Source organism: Podarcis raffonei, chromosome 9 (genome assembly GCF_027172205.1).
Source record: "Podarcis raffonei isolate rPodRaf1 chromosome 9, rPodRaf1.pri, whole genome shotgun sequence".
Classification (NCBI taxonomy): domain Eukaryota; kingdom Metazoa; phylum Chordata; class Lepidosauria; order Squamata; family Lacertidae; genus Podarcis; species Podarcis raffonei.
This window is the reverse complement of record NC_070610.1, coordinates 4,872,984-4,888,501: the sequence shown is the minus strand read 5'-3', so window position 1 is coordinate 4,888,501 and position 15,518 is coordinate 4,872,984. Positions and strand designations below refer to the sequence as shown.

At 42.9% G+C, this 15,518-nt stretch overlaps 1 protein-coding gene across 10 annotated transcripts in view; it reads left to right on the top strand.

The window, feature by feature from the left end:
* JAKMIP1 (janus kinase and microtubule interacting protein 1) overlaps positions 1–12,205 on the top strand; it is a 66,323-nt gene extending 54,118 nt beyond the window's left edge. For 7 of the 10 annotated variants that reach the window (XM_053402792.1, XM_053402791.1, XM_053402787.1 and 4 more), the window contains 4 exons: positions 663–866; positions 7,934–7,999; positions 10,011–10,055; positions 11,880–12,205. In XM_053402792.1, coding sequence (XP_053258767.1) covers positions 663–866; positions 7,934–7,999; positions 10,011–10,055; positions 11,880–11,912 — 348 coding nt within the window. In that variant the 3' untranslated portion in view covers positions 11,913–12,205. Of the gene's footprint in view, positions 1–662; positions 867–7,933; positions 8,000–9,979; positions 10,056–11,879 lie in introns of those variants that run through there. The other 3 variants (XM_053402790.1, XM_053402786.1, XR_008332136.1) reach the window with 2 other exon arrangements.
* Positions 12,206–15,518: the final 3,313 nt, after the last annotated feature.

The window sequence follows — 15,518 nt, the reverse complement described above, 5'->3', positions numbered from 1 at the left end:
ACCCAGACACCCTGACTTGGTAGTCTCGTCCTCCATAAAACGGTGTCACCCCTTTTTAAAGCTACCTAGGTTGGTGGCCGTTCCTGCAGCTGGTGGTAGGGAATGCCATAGTTCAACTAAGTACTATGTGAAGAACTACTGTGTTTGTCGACTCTGAACCATCCAACCTTCAGCCTTGGATTCTCTTATTATGAGAGAGGAAGAAAGACTTTTCTCTATCCAGTGTCTCCACACACTGTATCATGCTGCCATCATCCTGTTTGCCTTTTTTCTAAGCTAAAAGCCCCAAATGTTGTAACCTTTCCTCCTATTAGAGTTCTTTCAGCCCATTAATAATTTTGGTTGCCTTTTTCTAAAACTTTTCAAGCTCTGCAATTTCCTTTTTGATGTGAGGCAACCAGAATTGTACACAGTATGCAAAGTGCAGACACATCATAAATTTGAATAATAGCATTATGATATAGTGCTACACCATGTGAGCCCTTCACACAAGACATTCTCCGCTCGTTTCTCTGCCTCATGTGGGAGCTGCTTCTCTGCTGCTGAATTGTGCCCTTATGCCCTGCAAGCTTTGCTTCTCTTGCCTTTCTGTCGTTACCGTCTTGTGTGGCTCCCTGTGTTCAAACATGAGTCTCTCTTGAATATCATTTGCATTGCATTAGAAAATCCAGGAGCTGGAAGCCACCCTCTACAATGCTCTGCAGCAGGAGACAGGGAAGAGGGTGAGCGAATCCCTGAATGAGGCCCAGAGGGAGGACTTGTGCGCTGCCGTGGAAAAGGTGCGGAGACAGATACTGAGGCAAAGCCGTGAATTTGACTGCCAGATTCTACATGAGCGCATGGAGTTGCTGCAGCAAGCACAGCAGGTAACCTAAAACTTTCCATGTCCCTCCTTTGACTACCACCACTTGGGGACTATGCTGCCACTTTTATTTCACCCTGCCACCTTCTAATATTTCCCTCAAAAATCCAGTTTCAGTTGGGGATCTTTAAGTTGTGCATGCTGTATTGCTGGAAAAGTGGTTCCCATGTCCCAATTTAAAACGTGCTCCGTGTGCAAGCACAAAGCTCCATTCTCGGAACCTGCAAAGTCCAAATCTGTCCTGGGTGTTAATGGCTGTAGTGCGGTATTGATAAACCAGAGGGAGAAGACACAAGAAGTGTTGGCTCTGCAGTGTTTTTAGCCAATCCATAGTTTGAAAACTGTCTGAAAAAGCTCTGCACATTAGATACCTGTCTGATTAGTCAAATGACATACCTAACCATTCTCCAGCGGAAGAGATTGGCTAAGATCTGTCTGTGATTACCATGTGATTTGACAGCCATAAATGGCAAAAATTTCACCAGGTACGATTGACTGGAGGATGGAAGGTAGTGCATGGTGAAAAGGAAGGGAGGAGATTTCAGACTGCAAGTCAATGCAATAAAAAGCTCATGGGGCCACAGGCAGCATTCTTGTTGTTGTTGTTTAGTCGTTTAGTCATGTCCGACTCTTCATGGACCAGAGCAGGCCAGGCACTCCTGTCTTCCACTGCCTCCTGCAGTTTGGTCAAACTCATGTTAGTAGCTTCGAGAACACTGTCCCACCATCTCGTCCTCTGTTGTTCCCTTCTCCTGGTGTCCTCCATCTTTCCCAACATCAGGGTCTTTTCCAGAGAGTCTTCTCTTCTCATGAGGTAGCCAAAGTATTGGAGTCTCAGCTTCAGGATCTGTCCTTCCAGTGAGCACTCAGGGCTGATTTCCTTAAGAATGGATAGGTTTGGTCTTCTTGTAGTCCATGGGACTCTCAAGAGTCTCCTCCAGCACCATAATTCAAAAGCATCAATTCTTCGGCAATCAGCCTTCTTTATGGCCCAGCTCTCACTTCCATACATCACTACTGGGAAAACCATAGCTTTAACTATACGGACCTTTGTTGGCAAGGTGATGTCTCAACTTTTTAAGATGCTGTCTAGGTTTGTCATCGCTTTTCTCTCAAGAAGCAGGCGTCTTTTAATTTCGTGACTGCTGTCACCATCTGCAGTGATCATGGAGCCCAAGAAAGTAAAATCTCTGACTGCCTCCATTTCTTCCCCTTCTATTTGCCAGGAAGTGATGGGACCAGTGGCCATGATCTTCGTTTTTTTGATGTTGAGCTTCAGACCATATTTTGCACTCTCCTCTTTCACCCTCATTAAGAGGTTCTTTAATTCCTCCTCACTTTCTGCCATCAAAATTGTGTCATCTGCATATCTAAGGTTGTTGATATTTCTTCCGGCAATTTTAATTCCGTCTTGGGATTCATCCAGTCCTGCCTTTTGCATGATGAATTCTGCATATATCAGTATTCTTACAGAGGTCAAATTATTTCCTGCCCTTATTCGCTGTTGGAATACAAAAGGGCTATGATATTCCATAATCAAGCCTCTGTGAGGTGTGTTTAAAACTGGAGAAAGTACAGGACATTTGAGGGCTGCTTGCTTCAAGGTAAGAGAGCGTTCTAAATATAGGTAACAGACATTGCACAACTAACTTGGAACGTTTTTACTGCAACTCACTAATGGAGGTTCTATTCCTTCCTCCCTCCCTCTCTCTGAATGAGATGTGGCAACAACAGACACATTTCTTGTTCCCATATCTGCTACACTCATGTCTCAAAGGAGAGACAGTATAATTGTGACCACAAAAGGGTGAGCTAAAGCCCCCCCTTTTCCACCTGACGTCCCCTTAGGCCGTTGTTTCCATTTAGGCACCTTTCTATCTAGCCTGAGTCACTTCTGATATCAGAGCTGGGCCTGGAGAAAGGTGTTTCAAGCAACAGAGCACAGTGTAGTAATGGAAGGAAAGAGAAAGGGCTCCGTTTCCCTAATCCATAAATCCCTTTTGTTTTAAAAATTAGACACACACACCCCTCTTTGGATGGGGCAGACATGCAAATAACATCTGCGACTTCCTCCATCATGGTAAAACTTAGGAAAGTTTCAATAGCTGTGCTAAATGTGACCTTGAAAGAGAGAGAGAGAGAGAGAGAGAGAGAGAGAGAGAGAGAGAGAGGCTTGCTGTGTATGAAAGAAGCCAGTCTGTCAACTCTCTGGACTGTGACGAACAGCCAGTTTGCAAAACCTAGCAGTTCAACATCTTTGATTTCTAACCTTAATCTTAATTCACAGTTTCATTATACAACATTTATATAACAAATAAACGTGCCTTTTTGTCTATGCACCTTTCAGCATTTTCATTAACAGTGGCACCACTTCAATTGTTTTGAAAGCAGAATTCCTTACCGTTGTGAGCTGCAAGATATTTCTCATTCTGGCGATTCTTGCTTTTCGTATTCCAGACCATGTGTTTAGTTGCAGGATGAGGTTGTTCGAAAGAGCTCTTCCTTAGGCATATCTTGTAAATCATACTGAACCTTTCAAAGGTTTTCAAGCTGAGTTTATAAGCAGCTTAGGGAGTCCTTTTGAACCTGCCTTGTGCTAAAATTACCACATTGTTTTCATGGATTTGTTAATGAAAGTAAATCCAATAAGAATTACATGAGTCACAAGAGCTACTAAGCTGCTTGATAAACCTCCAGTTTTATATTATAGTAGTTCAGACAACATCCAGAAAGTGCTTCAGCAAAATAAATTAATGGTGCCAATGAGCTAAATGGTGCCCATGCCAGATCAATTTTACAGGATGTAAAATTGTGGGTGGGCGCCACCCTCAAAAGTGACATTGAAGGTCCTTGTCAAGGTCACATATCACTGCACTGCACATATGAATCGGTTGGACTACTTTTTGGGAAACTGTTGTAGCTCCAAAAGTAATGAACTTACATTTGGATATGCTATGCAACAAAATGAAGGCAAGAAGCTTAGATACAGACTCCAACCACTGTAGGTAAACTCAAACATGAACACCTTTATTTAAGTGTAATAGAAAGGGAGCCCTGCTTACTCTGTGGCCTCCAGGTACACACTGGCTTTCAAATCAAATTTATTAAAAACGGTCACAGACCAGATTAACTCGTACAGCTAGTCAGCAAAGCATAACACCGGAAAAAACAAAGGACAATTTCAATACAGATTAGGCCATAACAGCAATTTAAAATTAGACAGCATAAATAAAATTAAGTATTTGCCTTCGCCTGCATATTGGCATTGGAAAGCTCTTGTTTCCTGCGCCTAATAGCGGCTACACAGAATTTGGCAACATTGATCGTAATTTCAGGAACCTTATCTTCTACCAAGGCTCTCATACGTTGGAGTTCTGGTTCATTTTTAAGCTTTTGTAGAACTGGGGCAATAAAGGTCAGGCGTAGATCCTCGTAGTAACTACAGTGCAGCAATACATGCAGATTTGTTTCCACTTCCAATGAGCCACATGGGCAAACACGTGACTCATATGGTTTGCCCTCATATCTGCCTAGCAGCAGGGCAGAGGGCAGAACGTTAAATCTGGCCAGGGTAAAGGAGTGTCTGTACTTAGGTATTTGTAAATCAGCCAGATAATTTGCGGGTGAGAACCCTCTCCCAGAGTCTCTAATTGTGGCATGTTTCTCCATTTTGCCCATATGACATTGCAGCTCTATGTCCCTAATGCGTTGAAGCACTTGACTTCTGGCTCTCTCATATCCTGCCGCTATCAAGATCTGCGGGGAGAATCCCAAGCTTCTTATCTTTTCAAACAGGGAAGCTTTCCAGGTAGAATGAAAGGTGTCTAAGAGTGTTAAAGGAGCCAAACCGGCCGGGAAAAAAATAAGTTTTAACCAGTAGTGTATCTTTAGAATCCACAACCGCGCGTTAACGGGTGGTTGTCCAACTTCTAAGCGGACAGCTATATTAGATACACAGGGGGGGATCCCCAATAAACACCGATAGAATTTTGTTTGAAATGCCTCCATAGGCGCAAAATTTTTAAAACTGCAAACCTGGGATCCATAAGTGAGTTGTGGGAGTATTTTTGCAGCAAAAACCTGGGAGGCCGCCGGAACGTATTTACCCCCTTTCCCGTGAAAAAATCTTGTAAGGGCTTTATTGGCCCTTCCTGCATTGGCAATGGCGTTTTTCATCTGTTGGTGCCACGAGACCCTTTCCTGAAAAGTTATTCCCAGGTATTTGAAAGTTGCTACCTGGTCAATAGGTTGACCATTAATTCTCCATATGTGTTTCCTTCTTTTCTTTGAAAACACCATAATTTTAGATTTGCTGTAATTTATTGATAGTTGTTCCGCTTGACAATAGTCAGCAAGTGATCTCAAAAGCTTCCTCAAGCCAACGCAGGAAAAGGAGAGTAGGACTGCGTCGTCCGCATACAGAAGCACCGGGAGGGGCATACCTGCCAGATTGGGAGGGTGGGCATTTTCTTTCGCCATATTTACTGCTAGAGAGTTGATATAAAAATTAAATAGCGTTGGCGCGAGGACACATCCTTGTTTAACCCCATAGTGCGTTTGAATTTCTTTAGTTAGATGGCCTGACCGATCGCATCTTACCCTCACCCTGGTGTTTTCATATAGACCACGGATAAGGCGTAATAAGCGTTTATCTATACACACTGGCTTTCTCCTTCCACTCATCTTCACAGGAATTAACACATCGCCCTGTTTCATTTTAGCTCCAGTATTATCCCTTCCCCCTTTGGGATCTGTTTCAGATTTACAAGTCCATCTGCTGTGGTGGCCTCACTTCCCAACCACTCCTGGTTCATTAGGATGATGGTGGAGATTCCAGCTCACCAGGTCTCTATGGTTCTTCCTCCTTTGGTTGTCTCTGTGGTGATGATCGGATCTCCTCATTGTCAGGCAGTGGCCTTTGCTGTAGCTCCGTTTCATGGAACTCTTGGGGATTATTTCTATAGGATCTTGTCAAATAGAAGCTGTCCTTCTAAACAGACTTTCAGCTACTGTCCTACACTCAAGAGAGCCTCTCACACCCCCTTCAGTACCCAAACCTGCACAACAGTCTTGCAGTGCTGCCAGTTGGGTCTTACAATCTGTTAGTTGTTGCCCCCTTTTTGATCACCTTCAACTCTAGAAACAAGGGAATAGCCAATCAATTGTCAAACCCTGGGATCCTGGACCAGCACACTTCCAGTCGATCCCTTGACTTTATGGTTGATAAAACTTTCCTCACGTCTTCGCATGCTCTTAGTCCCAACAAGTTCATCCAGCACATAAATAATTTTTTTGATTTCCTTGCTTTTACTCCGCAAAATAGTTCTGAACATTCCATGGTTGCTACTCAGATTTTAGTCAGATTTTAAGAGGCTCTTCTTGAAATTTAATTCAAATAGAGTTAATAGAACCTGCAAAACATACCTTTGCAAATTGTCCCTTTTTATTGCAATATAGCATACAGAATCCTTAGCTGGGCTGTTTTATTTTCTGTTTTCTCTTCCCTTTGCGCTACAGGCATCTGTCCTCTTGACTCAGAGTCTTAACTTTTTAGACTGTTCCCATGGGCAGTTTCTGTTGCAACCTTCTTTGTTCCTTTTGCTTCTGGCTTCTATCTACTTCATGGGCACTGCTGCCCCCCTGGGTGCCCTGTTGCTGCCCCTTGACCCTTGACCCATTGCATTGACTTATTTTTGCAAAATCTAAATGGTCTTGGTACTTCACATCCATATTTAACGATCAACATAGTAAATTTTATGGGAAGGAGACCAACGATAACAAACCAGATAAACTAAAGGAGTGACCAAGGGTGAAAGAGGAGGAAATTAGAGAGATAATTAATAGTTTGAAACCAGGCAAATCACCAGGGCTAGATGGTCTATCAATAGAATTATTTAAGACATTCATAGATTGGTGGGCCGAACCCCTAGCTCAACTTTTTACACTGGACTTCTCCGTGACCCTTCCCCTCTGCAGGGAGGTGGGACAGATTTGGATGGTCTGCCCCTGCCGCTTAATGGATCCAAATGGTTTCCAGAGAGTGGTAGGGGATGTTTTATCCTGTGTTGATGGCCTTTCAGCTGATTCCCTGGTGGCCCGCTGGAATGCCTCTCCAATCTTCCAATCACTTTGTCATATTTCTTCAGATGATCTTGACTCAGCTCAAGTGAGAGCAGAATTTCATCTGCTTGGTCTCACATTAAGTACGTCAGGGTGTTTACGCCTCTTCAGGTTTATTATTTCATCCTGAGACTGTTATGAGGCACTAAAATCTGCACTACCATCTAGGCCACTCCCCTAGTGTTGAAAATATAAATGGCTTAAGAGACTGGACATTAAAAGAAGCTGTGGCAGAGATCACCTTCTGAATTTGGCAGATTGCAATAATCCCAAATTCTTTGGTTATTTCATTTAATTTTCCTTCTACTAAAGCTGTTGATTTCAGGAATCCACTGAGCTGCCATCCTTAGAAACAGACTCCAGGCACTTCAGGCAAACTCAAACATGAGCAGCTTCATTTGGGAATGATAGGGAGCTCCGCTTAGCCTTCAGGTCTGCACTGGCTTCCTCCTCCCTCTCGCCTCCATGGGACCCAGGAACTAACCGACTACACAGTTTCTAGAGTGGCTTCTTTTTTGAAATGTTTTTTTCTAAGAACTCAAAAGCTTCTGCTGTGATTTTGCCTATGCTTTGGTCAAACCTCAGTAGAAGAGTAACAAGGAAAAGGTGTCATGTTTTGGTCCAGTGTGTTAGGTTTAGAAGGTTCTTGTGTTCATCTTTTGAATTCTAGTACAGAGCTTTGAAGCAGATCTCAAATCTTTTCAGGTGGCTGGTTGCTCTATTTTAGGGGTAGCCAACCTGGTGCCCCCTCCAAATGTTGCAGGGCTCCCAAGTCCCATCATCCCTGGCCATTGGCCCTGCTGGCTGGGGCAGATGGGAACTGGAGCCCAGGCACATCTAGGGCACCGTGGTGGCGGCCCCTGCTCTCGAGTGTGTGAAAGATGGATATTGTTTGACTACCTATAGGAAATGCCTTTTCACCTTGGAAAATTTTTTTCCTGTTTATTCCAGAGAATTCGAGAGCTAGAAGAGAAAATTGAACTTCAGAAGCGGCAGCTCAAAGAAATTGAGGAAAAGGTAGTTTATTCTCAAACCAATCAATACTGTAAATTCTGGACTTCTCAGCATTTCTTTTTAGCTTCAGATTTTAATCTATTTTGGAAAAATGCACATTGTCATTAGAATTCTTCTAAGTCCAGGTAACTCGCATCTTACGTGAGGGCTATCACATGTATACACAAAATCACGTAAAGCCAGAACAACTCAAAAGAACTGTTTAAAAATGCCGCACATACTTGTCTTCTTCCTTCTCTCCCTTGCTGGATGATGTTTCAGTGGATAATATGAGGACAAGAGGGGGTTGAGGAGGTTAAGATCCAGGTTAGTATCCATCATGTTAATAACAACCATCATAATTTTATTATTTATACCCTGCCCATCTGGCTGGGTTTCCCCCAATCATTCAGAAGAAGGTGAGCTTTGTGTAAGCAGCGGGTGAAGCAGCAAATCATACCTTAATCCAGAGGCTGGATGAGAGAGAAGGGGAGAGAGGGACAGCCTCTTCTTTGCTGTGGGCAAGGGGGTGTCCAGGAACATTGTCCCCAAGCAGCAACACTCTAAACCAGGGGTCAGCCAACTTTTTCAGCAGGAGGCCGGTCCACTGTCCCTCAGACCTTGTGGGGGGCCGGACTATATTTTTTGGGGGGGCGGAATGAACGAATTCCTATGCCCCACAAATAACCCAGAGATGCATTTTAAATAAAAGGACACATTCTACTCATGTAAAAACACGCTGATTCCCGGACCGTCCGTGGGCCGGATTTAGAAGGCGATTGGGCCAGATCTGTCCCCACAGGCCTTAGTTTGGCTACCCATGGTTTAAACTCCAGGTGTTTCTCGTTGAGAGAACATCTCACCTCTGGAATGAATAACTTGTGGAACCAGCCCAGAATTGTTACTCTAGTCACCTTGGCCTCTTTGCTGGAGTGCCAATACTGTACACAGGACAGGAGGGAGATAATTGTCCTTCCCTTTTCGGGCATGTGGGTGATCACCTTTGCTTGCTGCCACAGCACTACAGATCTCCTTCACCACAGATCTCCTTCTCAGACACCTTGATGGCATGGATGCTGGATTCATTCTGGCCATATTTGCATGCCACGACGCCCACGCCAGCCCTCAAGCAGCCCAGCACAGCCTCCTTCTCTTCCAGCGTGGGAATCACTCTCTGCTTCTTTGGTTTTTCAGTAGCTGATGCTGAGGCCCTGCATTTTGGGGGCATTCTGCAGTCTCTCCAAGCAACTCCTCCACAACTTTCTCCTGCCTCCTCCAATCTATCTCCAGCCACCGCCAAAACTGCCTGCTACCTCCTCCACTCTCTGCCCACACTCCACCGACTCTCCAATTACACCCAACCACTCTCTCAATAGCTGATGGGATTGCTGGCCATTTCCCTCCCCCCGCTCTCCCGCCTCCTTTCCCCACATGTGTGACATTCATTTAATTATTTTTGGTGGTCCATGTAAAGCTGCAATTGTGCAAATATAATGAGCATAAGATGCGAGTTACCTGTAATGTGGTAGAAGTAGGACATCAACAATCCTGTCATAGATAAAATAGGTGGATCAGGCAGAACTAGAACTTGCATTGCACGCTTTTTGCAAAGCAGCTCTTCTGTATGGGACAAAGAAGCCGTTCTGTATGGGGCAAGATGGTGCAACAACACACAGGTCTTAGACCCCACACACATAAGGCACACCCAAGAGACTGCAGTGTTAGAATGGACAGATTTATCTAGTTCCATTCTGTGGGATTTGCCAGCATTGAATATTTAGGAATGTGAATGTTGCTAGGAAATTGCTAACATTGTCATCAATGGATTCATTTCTCCTGATTCATGAAAACATATGGAAATTATGAAAAGCAGTATAGTATGGCCCACTGCATTTTTAAAAATAGAGTTCTAGCAATCTGAGGTTTGATACCGCTGAATCAATATTGCATATCTTACATCTTTTTTCTTCTTTTTCTTCTTTTCTTTTTGACCTTACTTTATAGTTTTTGTTTCTTTTTCTGTTTTTCTCATTAGCATTCATCCTGTGGTCTTGATGAATCTACAGCGAGAGGATATATGGTTGGTATTATTATTTTCTTTTACAAAGCTAATTTGTTGTTAGATTTTGTTAATCTTTGAAGATCTCCTTTTGGGAATGTCCATAAAAGGCTGAAATATGAAATAAAAATGACCAGACTCTAGATCTTCAATGCTATCCATAAATTCTGTACTAAAAGTTTGAGAACGCAACTGAATTGGTTCATAACATGTATCCCTTTGTAACTCCTTTAAGAGAAAACCCTTTTATAGGAGAAAATTACTTTTCAGAGGAGATTCGTATTTTTAACCCCTATGGGTCTTGCTTAGCTTTGTTCAAGCTCTGGTCACCTTTACTTCAGCATGCAGGTGAGCTAAGAATCTCTGCTGGGGCAAAAGTCTGATGCAGGAGTCAAGTGAAGGAACCCTGGGAAGGCAGACAATTTTGCTGGATAATAAGAGTCTAGCCTGCTCAAGAGTGAGACAGCTCTTAAAAATACAAACACACAAACACAAAAAAGCTTTCTACCAGGTGCCAGATTTTTTTAACGGCTCCATGCTGATCTGCATTTGCCTCTTAAGTAATGTGTGTGCTGCCACATTGATAAGAAATCAGTGCTGTGTTTGTCGTGGCTTAGCTTACACAAGGTAATTCTCACAATTAGTACTATATAGTATGTGTTTGATAGCTAAGGTAAAGGGACCCCTGGCCATTAGGTCCAGTCGTGGCCGACTCTGGGGTTGCAGTGCTCATCTCGCTTTATTTTCCGAAGGAGCCGGCGTACAGCTTCCGTGGCCAGCATGACTAAGCTGCTTCTGGCAAACCAGAGCAGCGCACGGAAACGCCGTTTACCTTCCCGCTGGAGCGGTACCTATTTATCTACTTGCACTTTGACGTGCTTTCGAACTGCTAGGTTGGCAGGAGCAGGGACCGAGCAACGGGAGCTCACCCCGTCACGGGGATTCGAACCGCCGACCTTCTGATCGGCAAGTCCTAAGCTCTGTGGTTTAACCCACAGCGCCACCCGCGTCCCGTGTTTGTTAGCTAAGGTAAAGACAAAGGTACCCCTGCCCGTACGGGCCAGTCTTGACAGACTCTAGGGTTGTGCGCTCATCTCACTCTATAGGCCGGGAGCCAGCGCTGTCCACAGACACTTCCGGGTCAAGTGGCCAGCGTGACAAGCTGCATCTGGCGAGCCAGCGCAGCACACAGAACGCCGTTTACCTTCCCGCTGGTAAGCGGTCCCTATTTATCTACTTGCACCCAGGGGTGCTTTCGAACTGCTAGGTTGGCAGGCGCTGGGACCGAACGACGGGAGCGCACCCCGCCGCGGGGATTCGAACCGCTGACCATGCGATCGGCAACTCCTAGGCGCTGAGGTTTTACCCACAGCACCACCCGCGTCCCCGCGTTTGATAGCTAGTAGCTGTTAATTAGCAACACACTGGAAAGCAGTTTGCTGGGATTTTGACACATATCAGTCCCCAGCCTGTCCCCCCTTTTTAAAGATCAGTAGCACATTAGGAGGAATTGCTTTTGAACAGTAATATGTGGCACTCTTGGTTGTATAGCTGGCTTTCAAACGTCATAGAATTGTAAAGTTGGAAGGAACCCCAAAGGTTCATCTAGTCTAATCCAACTTGCTTGTCTCAGGAGTACTGCAAAAAAGGGTGCAGGATGAATTCCTGTATCTATTTGTTCTTGAATTAGATGATCTTACCAATTAATTACTTTTAAATATCTAAGAAAAATTTTTGCAGTGTCAACTTTGGACATATATTAGAAGAAAGAAGCCTAAAAGATTTTTTTAATTGTGCATAACAATGAACTTACTTGCTATCTGTTATATTCTCTCTCTTCCTTAGGGTGTGAAAAGGGCCTTTGGATTGAACCAATGAATTTGTGTGCAAATTTCAAAACTGTACAAGCAGTTCGAAGTCAAAGTCTCTTTATTTTTCCTTGATGCAGTTTGCAACTGTTTGTATTTATATGTTAAGCTGTGGGCTATTTGGGTTCCTCTAGGTATTTTATAAAATTATAGCTATAAACTGGAATTATTTGATAAGTTGATATAAGCCAGCACACACTAAGAAACTTAGTGCACTTTTGAGACAAGTAAATTATTTATTATTATTTATTATATTTATATACAAAACAATGAATAAAAATGCAGGGGCCATTATTGACAGCAGTCTGAACTATGTCTACCTCTGTGAGTGTTATTGTTAGCCACCTACCTTTTTGTACCCAGTTGCATGATCTCAAAAGCACAGTCTTCGTTTCACATAAAGACATCTGCACTGGAGCTTTCAGTGCAAAGAAGCAGTGCTGGTTCAATCTAGAGTGAGAGCTACTACAAGAACGGAACGAATTAAAGAACTCAGATTTCCCTTTGATAAAGCTAACTCCAACTTACAAAGACTGGACGTTACCAAGAAAGGGAGAAACGACACCAGGAGGAGAGAATGGCCAGGCGGATCGAGGCAACTCCTGTGTTAGAAGAAGAAGAACTTAGAAGTTCTGTGAAAACTGAAATGCTTGCGAAGAGGTTATCGTGATCTCAGAAACAAAATTTAGTTTCTGGAAAGTGTTTGACTGGGGAAGTTGAGTATTAACAACTAAAATTCTGGACAAGCCTACTATGATGAAATGAGAGGAAAAAACCAATCAGTTGAAGTTTAAGCTGTTGTGTAGTTTGGAGCTAGAAAAACTGAGGATGAAAGAATGATTACTGAAAGAAACATTCAAAGAAACACAACATGTTAAATAGAGCACCTTAATGCTGCCAGGGTAGGGAAAAACCTGGCCATAACCCCATTTATATGGATTTACAATATTGACCATTTACAGTATATTAAAAAAGTTCTAGTCAAACAAAAAAATGAGGATGGGTTAGAATATGAAGACACACAATGTTTGGCACAGAAGAAAATGTGATGTATGTATTTTTACAGCATTGGTAATAGAGATACACTTTCTTCACCTTTAAGAAAAGTTAAAATAGCAAAAAAATAAAATAATCTCTTATTGGGAATGTTTCTTGACAAAAGATTGTGCAAAGATAGCCATATGGGATATTAGGAGGTATTTCTTGGATGAATTCAAATAACTTTTTGTATATGGTTTAATTAGTTACACATAGATTTAACTCTAATTAAAGATGAACTGCAAAGAACAGGATAAATCTTCTTAGCCATTAAAAAGTACAAAGCTAGCAAAAGGGAAGGCGATAACCTAAAAAAAGAGTAAAGACTTAAATGCAAAAATATTTTCATAATACCAATCTAGAAATATAGAAAACATGCAACAATCATGCTAAGTCAGAAATGATCTCAAAGTGGTTAAATTCATGTGATGTTGGGAGAGGGGAGTGATTTTTTTAATTTAAAAAACTTGTTGAAATATCCATCCCCCACCACCAAAGACGGAAGTCATTAATATGAACTTATTAAACCAACAACCTGCAAACTTTGAATTGAGCATGACCTGCATGGGAAAAGTAGGACTGGCCAACTTGATATTAAAGATGGGAAATGGAATTATCTATGCAGTGGTGGATATAGTACAATAACAAATCTGCCAAGAAACATATTCTTGTCACAAAAAGGGCTGTGAGAAGTAATCTGAAATAGTAACTCATTGGCAGTGTTGTTCACAGGGGAAAAAAATTAGCCTTGAATAAAGCTTATTAGATCAGCCTCAAAAGTTTTAATTGCAGCTTTGGGAATCAGCTTACAAGCACAAGTAAAATGTGTGGTTTTGCTTAAAAATCTAGAAGTCTATACTCTGCAGAAAATGTTATTGGGCAACTTGGGAAGCACATATGTTACAAAAGCATTATACAGTGGTACCTCGGGTTAAGTACTTAACTCGTTCCAGAGGTCCGTTCTTAACCTGAAACTGTTCTTAACCTGAAGCACCACTTTAGCTAATGGGGCCTCCCGCTGCCACTGCGCCGCCGGAGCACAATTTCTGTTCTCATCCTGGAGCAAAGTTCTTAACCCAAGGTACTATTTCTGGGTTAGTGGAGTCTGTAACCTGAAGCGTATGTAACCTTAAGCGTATGTAACCCGAGGTACCACTGTATATGAGAGAAAAGAACCTTAGACTAAAGGTTGAAGAAAAATCTTTAGCTGATTTGGAGCATTATTCTAGAATTACTATTTTTTAAACCAACCCTGCAATATGATTGAACCACCGTATTGTTATTATATGGTGTAGTGGTTAAGAGCAGTAGACTCGTAATCTGGGGAACCGGGTTCGATTCCCTGCTCCTCCACATGCAGCTGCTGGGTGACCTTGGGCCAGTCACACTTCTCTGAAGTCTCTCAGCCCCACTCACCTCACAGAGTGTTTATTGTGGGGGAGGAAGGGAAAGGAGATTGTTAGCCGCTTGGAGACTCCTGAAGGGGAGTGAAAGTCCAAACTCTTCTTCTTCCTCCTCTTGCAACAATTGGTTGCTACCTGAATTGGCAAAACTGAGTTGTGATGAATGCAGGCTGGACTTCAACTTGGAATCAGATCTCTGCTGAGCCATGAACCTTGGAGAGGGGGGACCCTTATTGTTTTATCTGTTGCATCTTGACTGCTGAATTCAGGCTCCATGCAGATGATGTTAACTTTATTTACAAAGTTATACACAACACCCTGGCAGAGTTCCTAATGCAAGTCTGCACAGTGGTTCTTCTAGTCCTTCCTTAATAGTACCTGGCTATCCCCCTGTTGCACAATGTCTACAACTTTCATACCAGGTAGGCAATTTTTTATATTATTTTTAAAGGTAAGTATGTGCGGATCTTCATCTTATGGGTGACTGCCTGGAAAGCATATGTATGGCACTTGGGTTCCATGATGGAGGAGAGGCAGGATATACGGTAAATATCAGACATCAATAAATAAAGTATTTATTCCAGAACAGTTTACAATGCAAATTAAAACAAGGAACAGTAATGATGCTCAACTATTAAGAAACACAGATATTACTTATTCCCAGTGTTTTTAAAGTATAGCATTGTTCCAATACATAAAATGCAAATCATTAAAATCCCTGAGTAAATGAAAATGCCTTAACTGAATGGCCAGACATCTGGCACCCTGTTCAACCAAAAGGGCCCCATGCAGAGCTGGCATCTGATAGGCAGATCTCCTTGCCTCTCTTCCCTTGGGATTAACAATTAAAAAAAATAAATGACAGGCTACTGGAACTTCAGGGGAGCTGGCTAGCCCAGTGTAGCATCTGCCAGCCAACCTCTGTGCCGCCACCTGCCTGCCTCCCATCCATCCAGCTAGCAGGGAGGGAGAGCAGTGGGATGGCAGGGGCAGAGAAGCCCCCTGAAGGCACCTGGTTCAGGGCCTCCTCAAACATCGGCACACTTCCCAATCCAATACCTAAAAGATAATATAATATATGCTTCCCCAAGGTGTTGGTGAGGATGTTCAGAAATTGGATTGTATGTCCGCCTATGGTGTGGTTGTACTAGAGGGCAAGAATTTGGGGGCAAGGT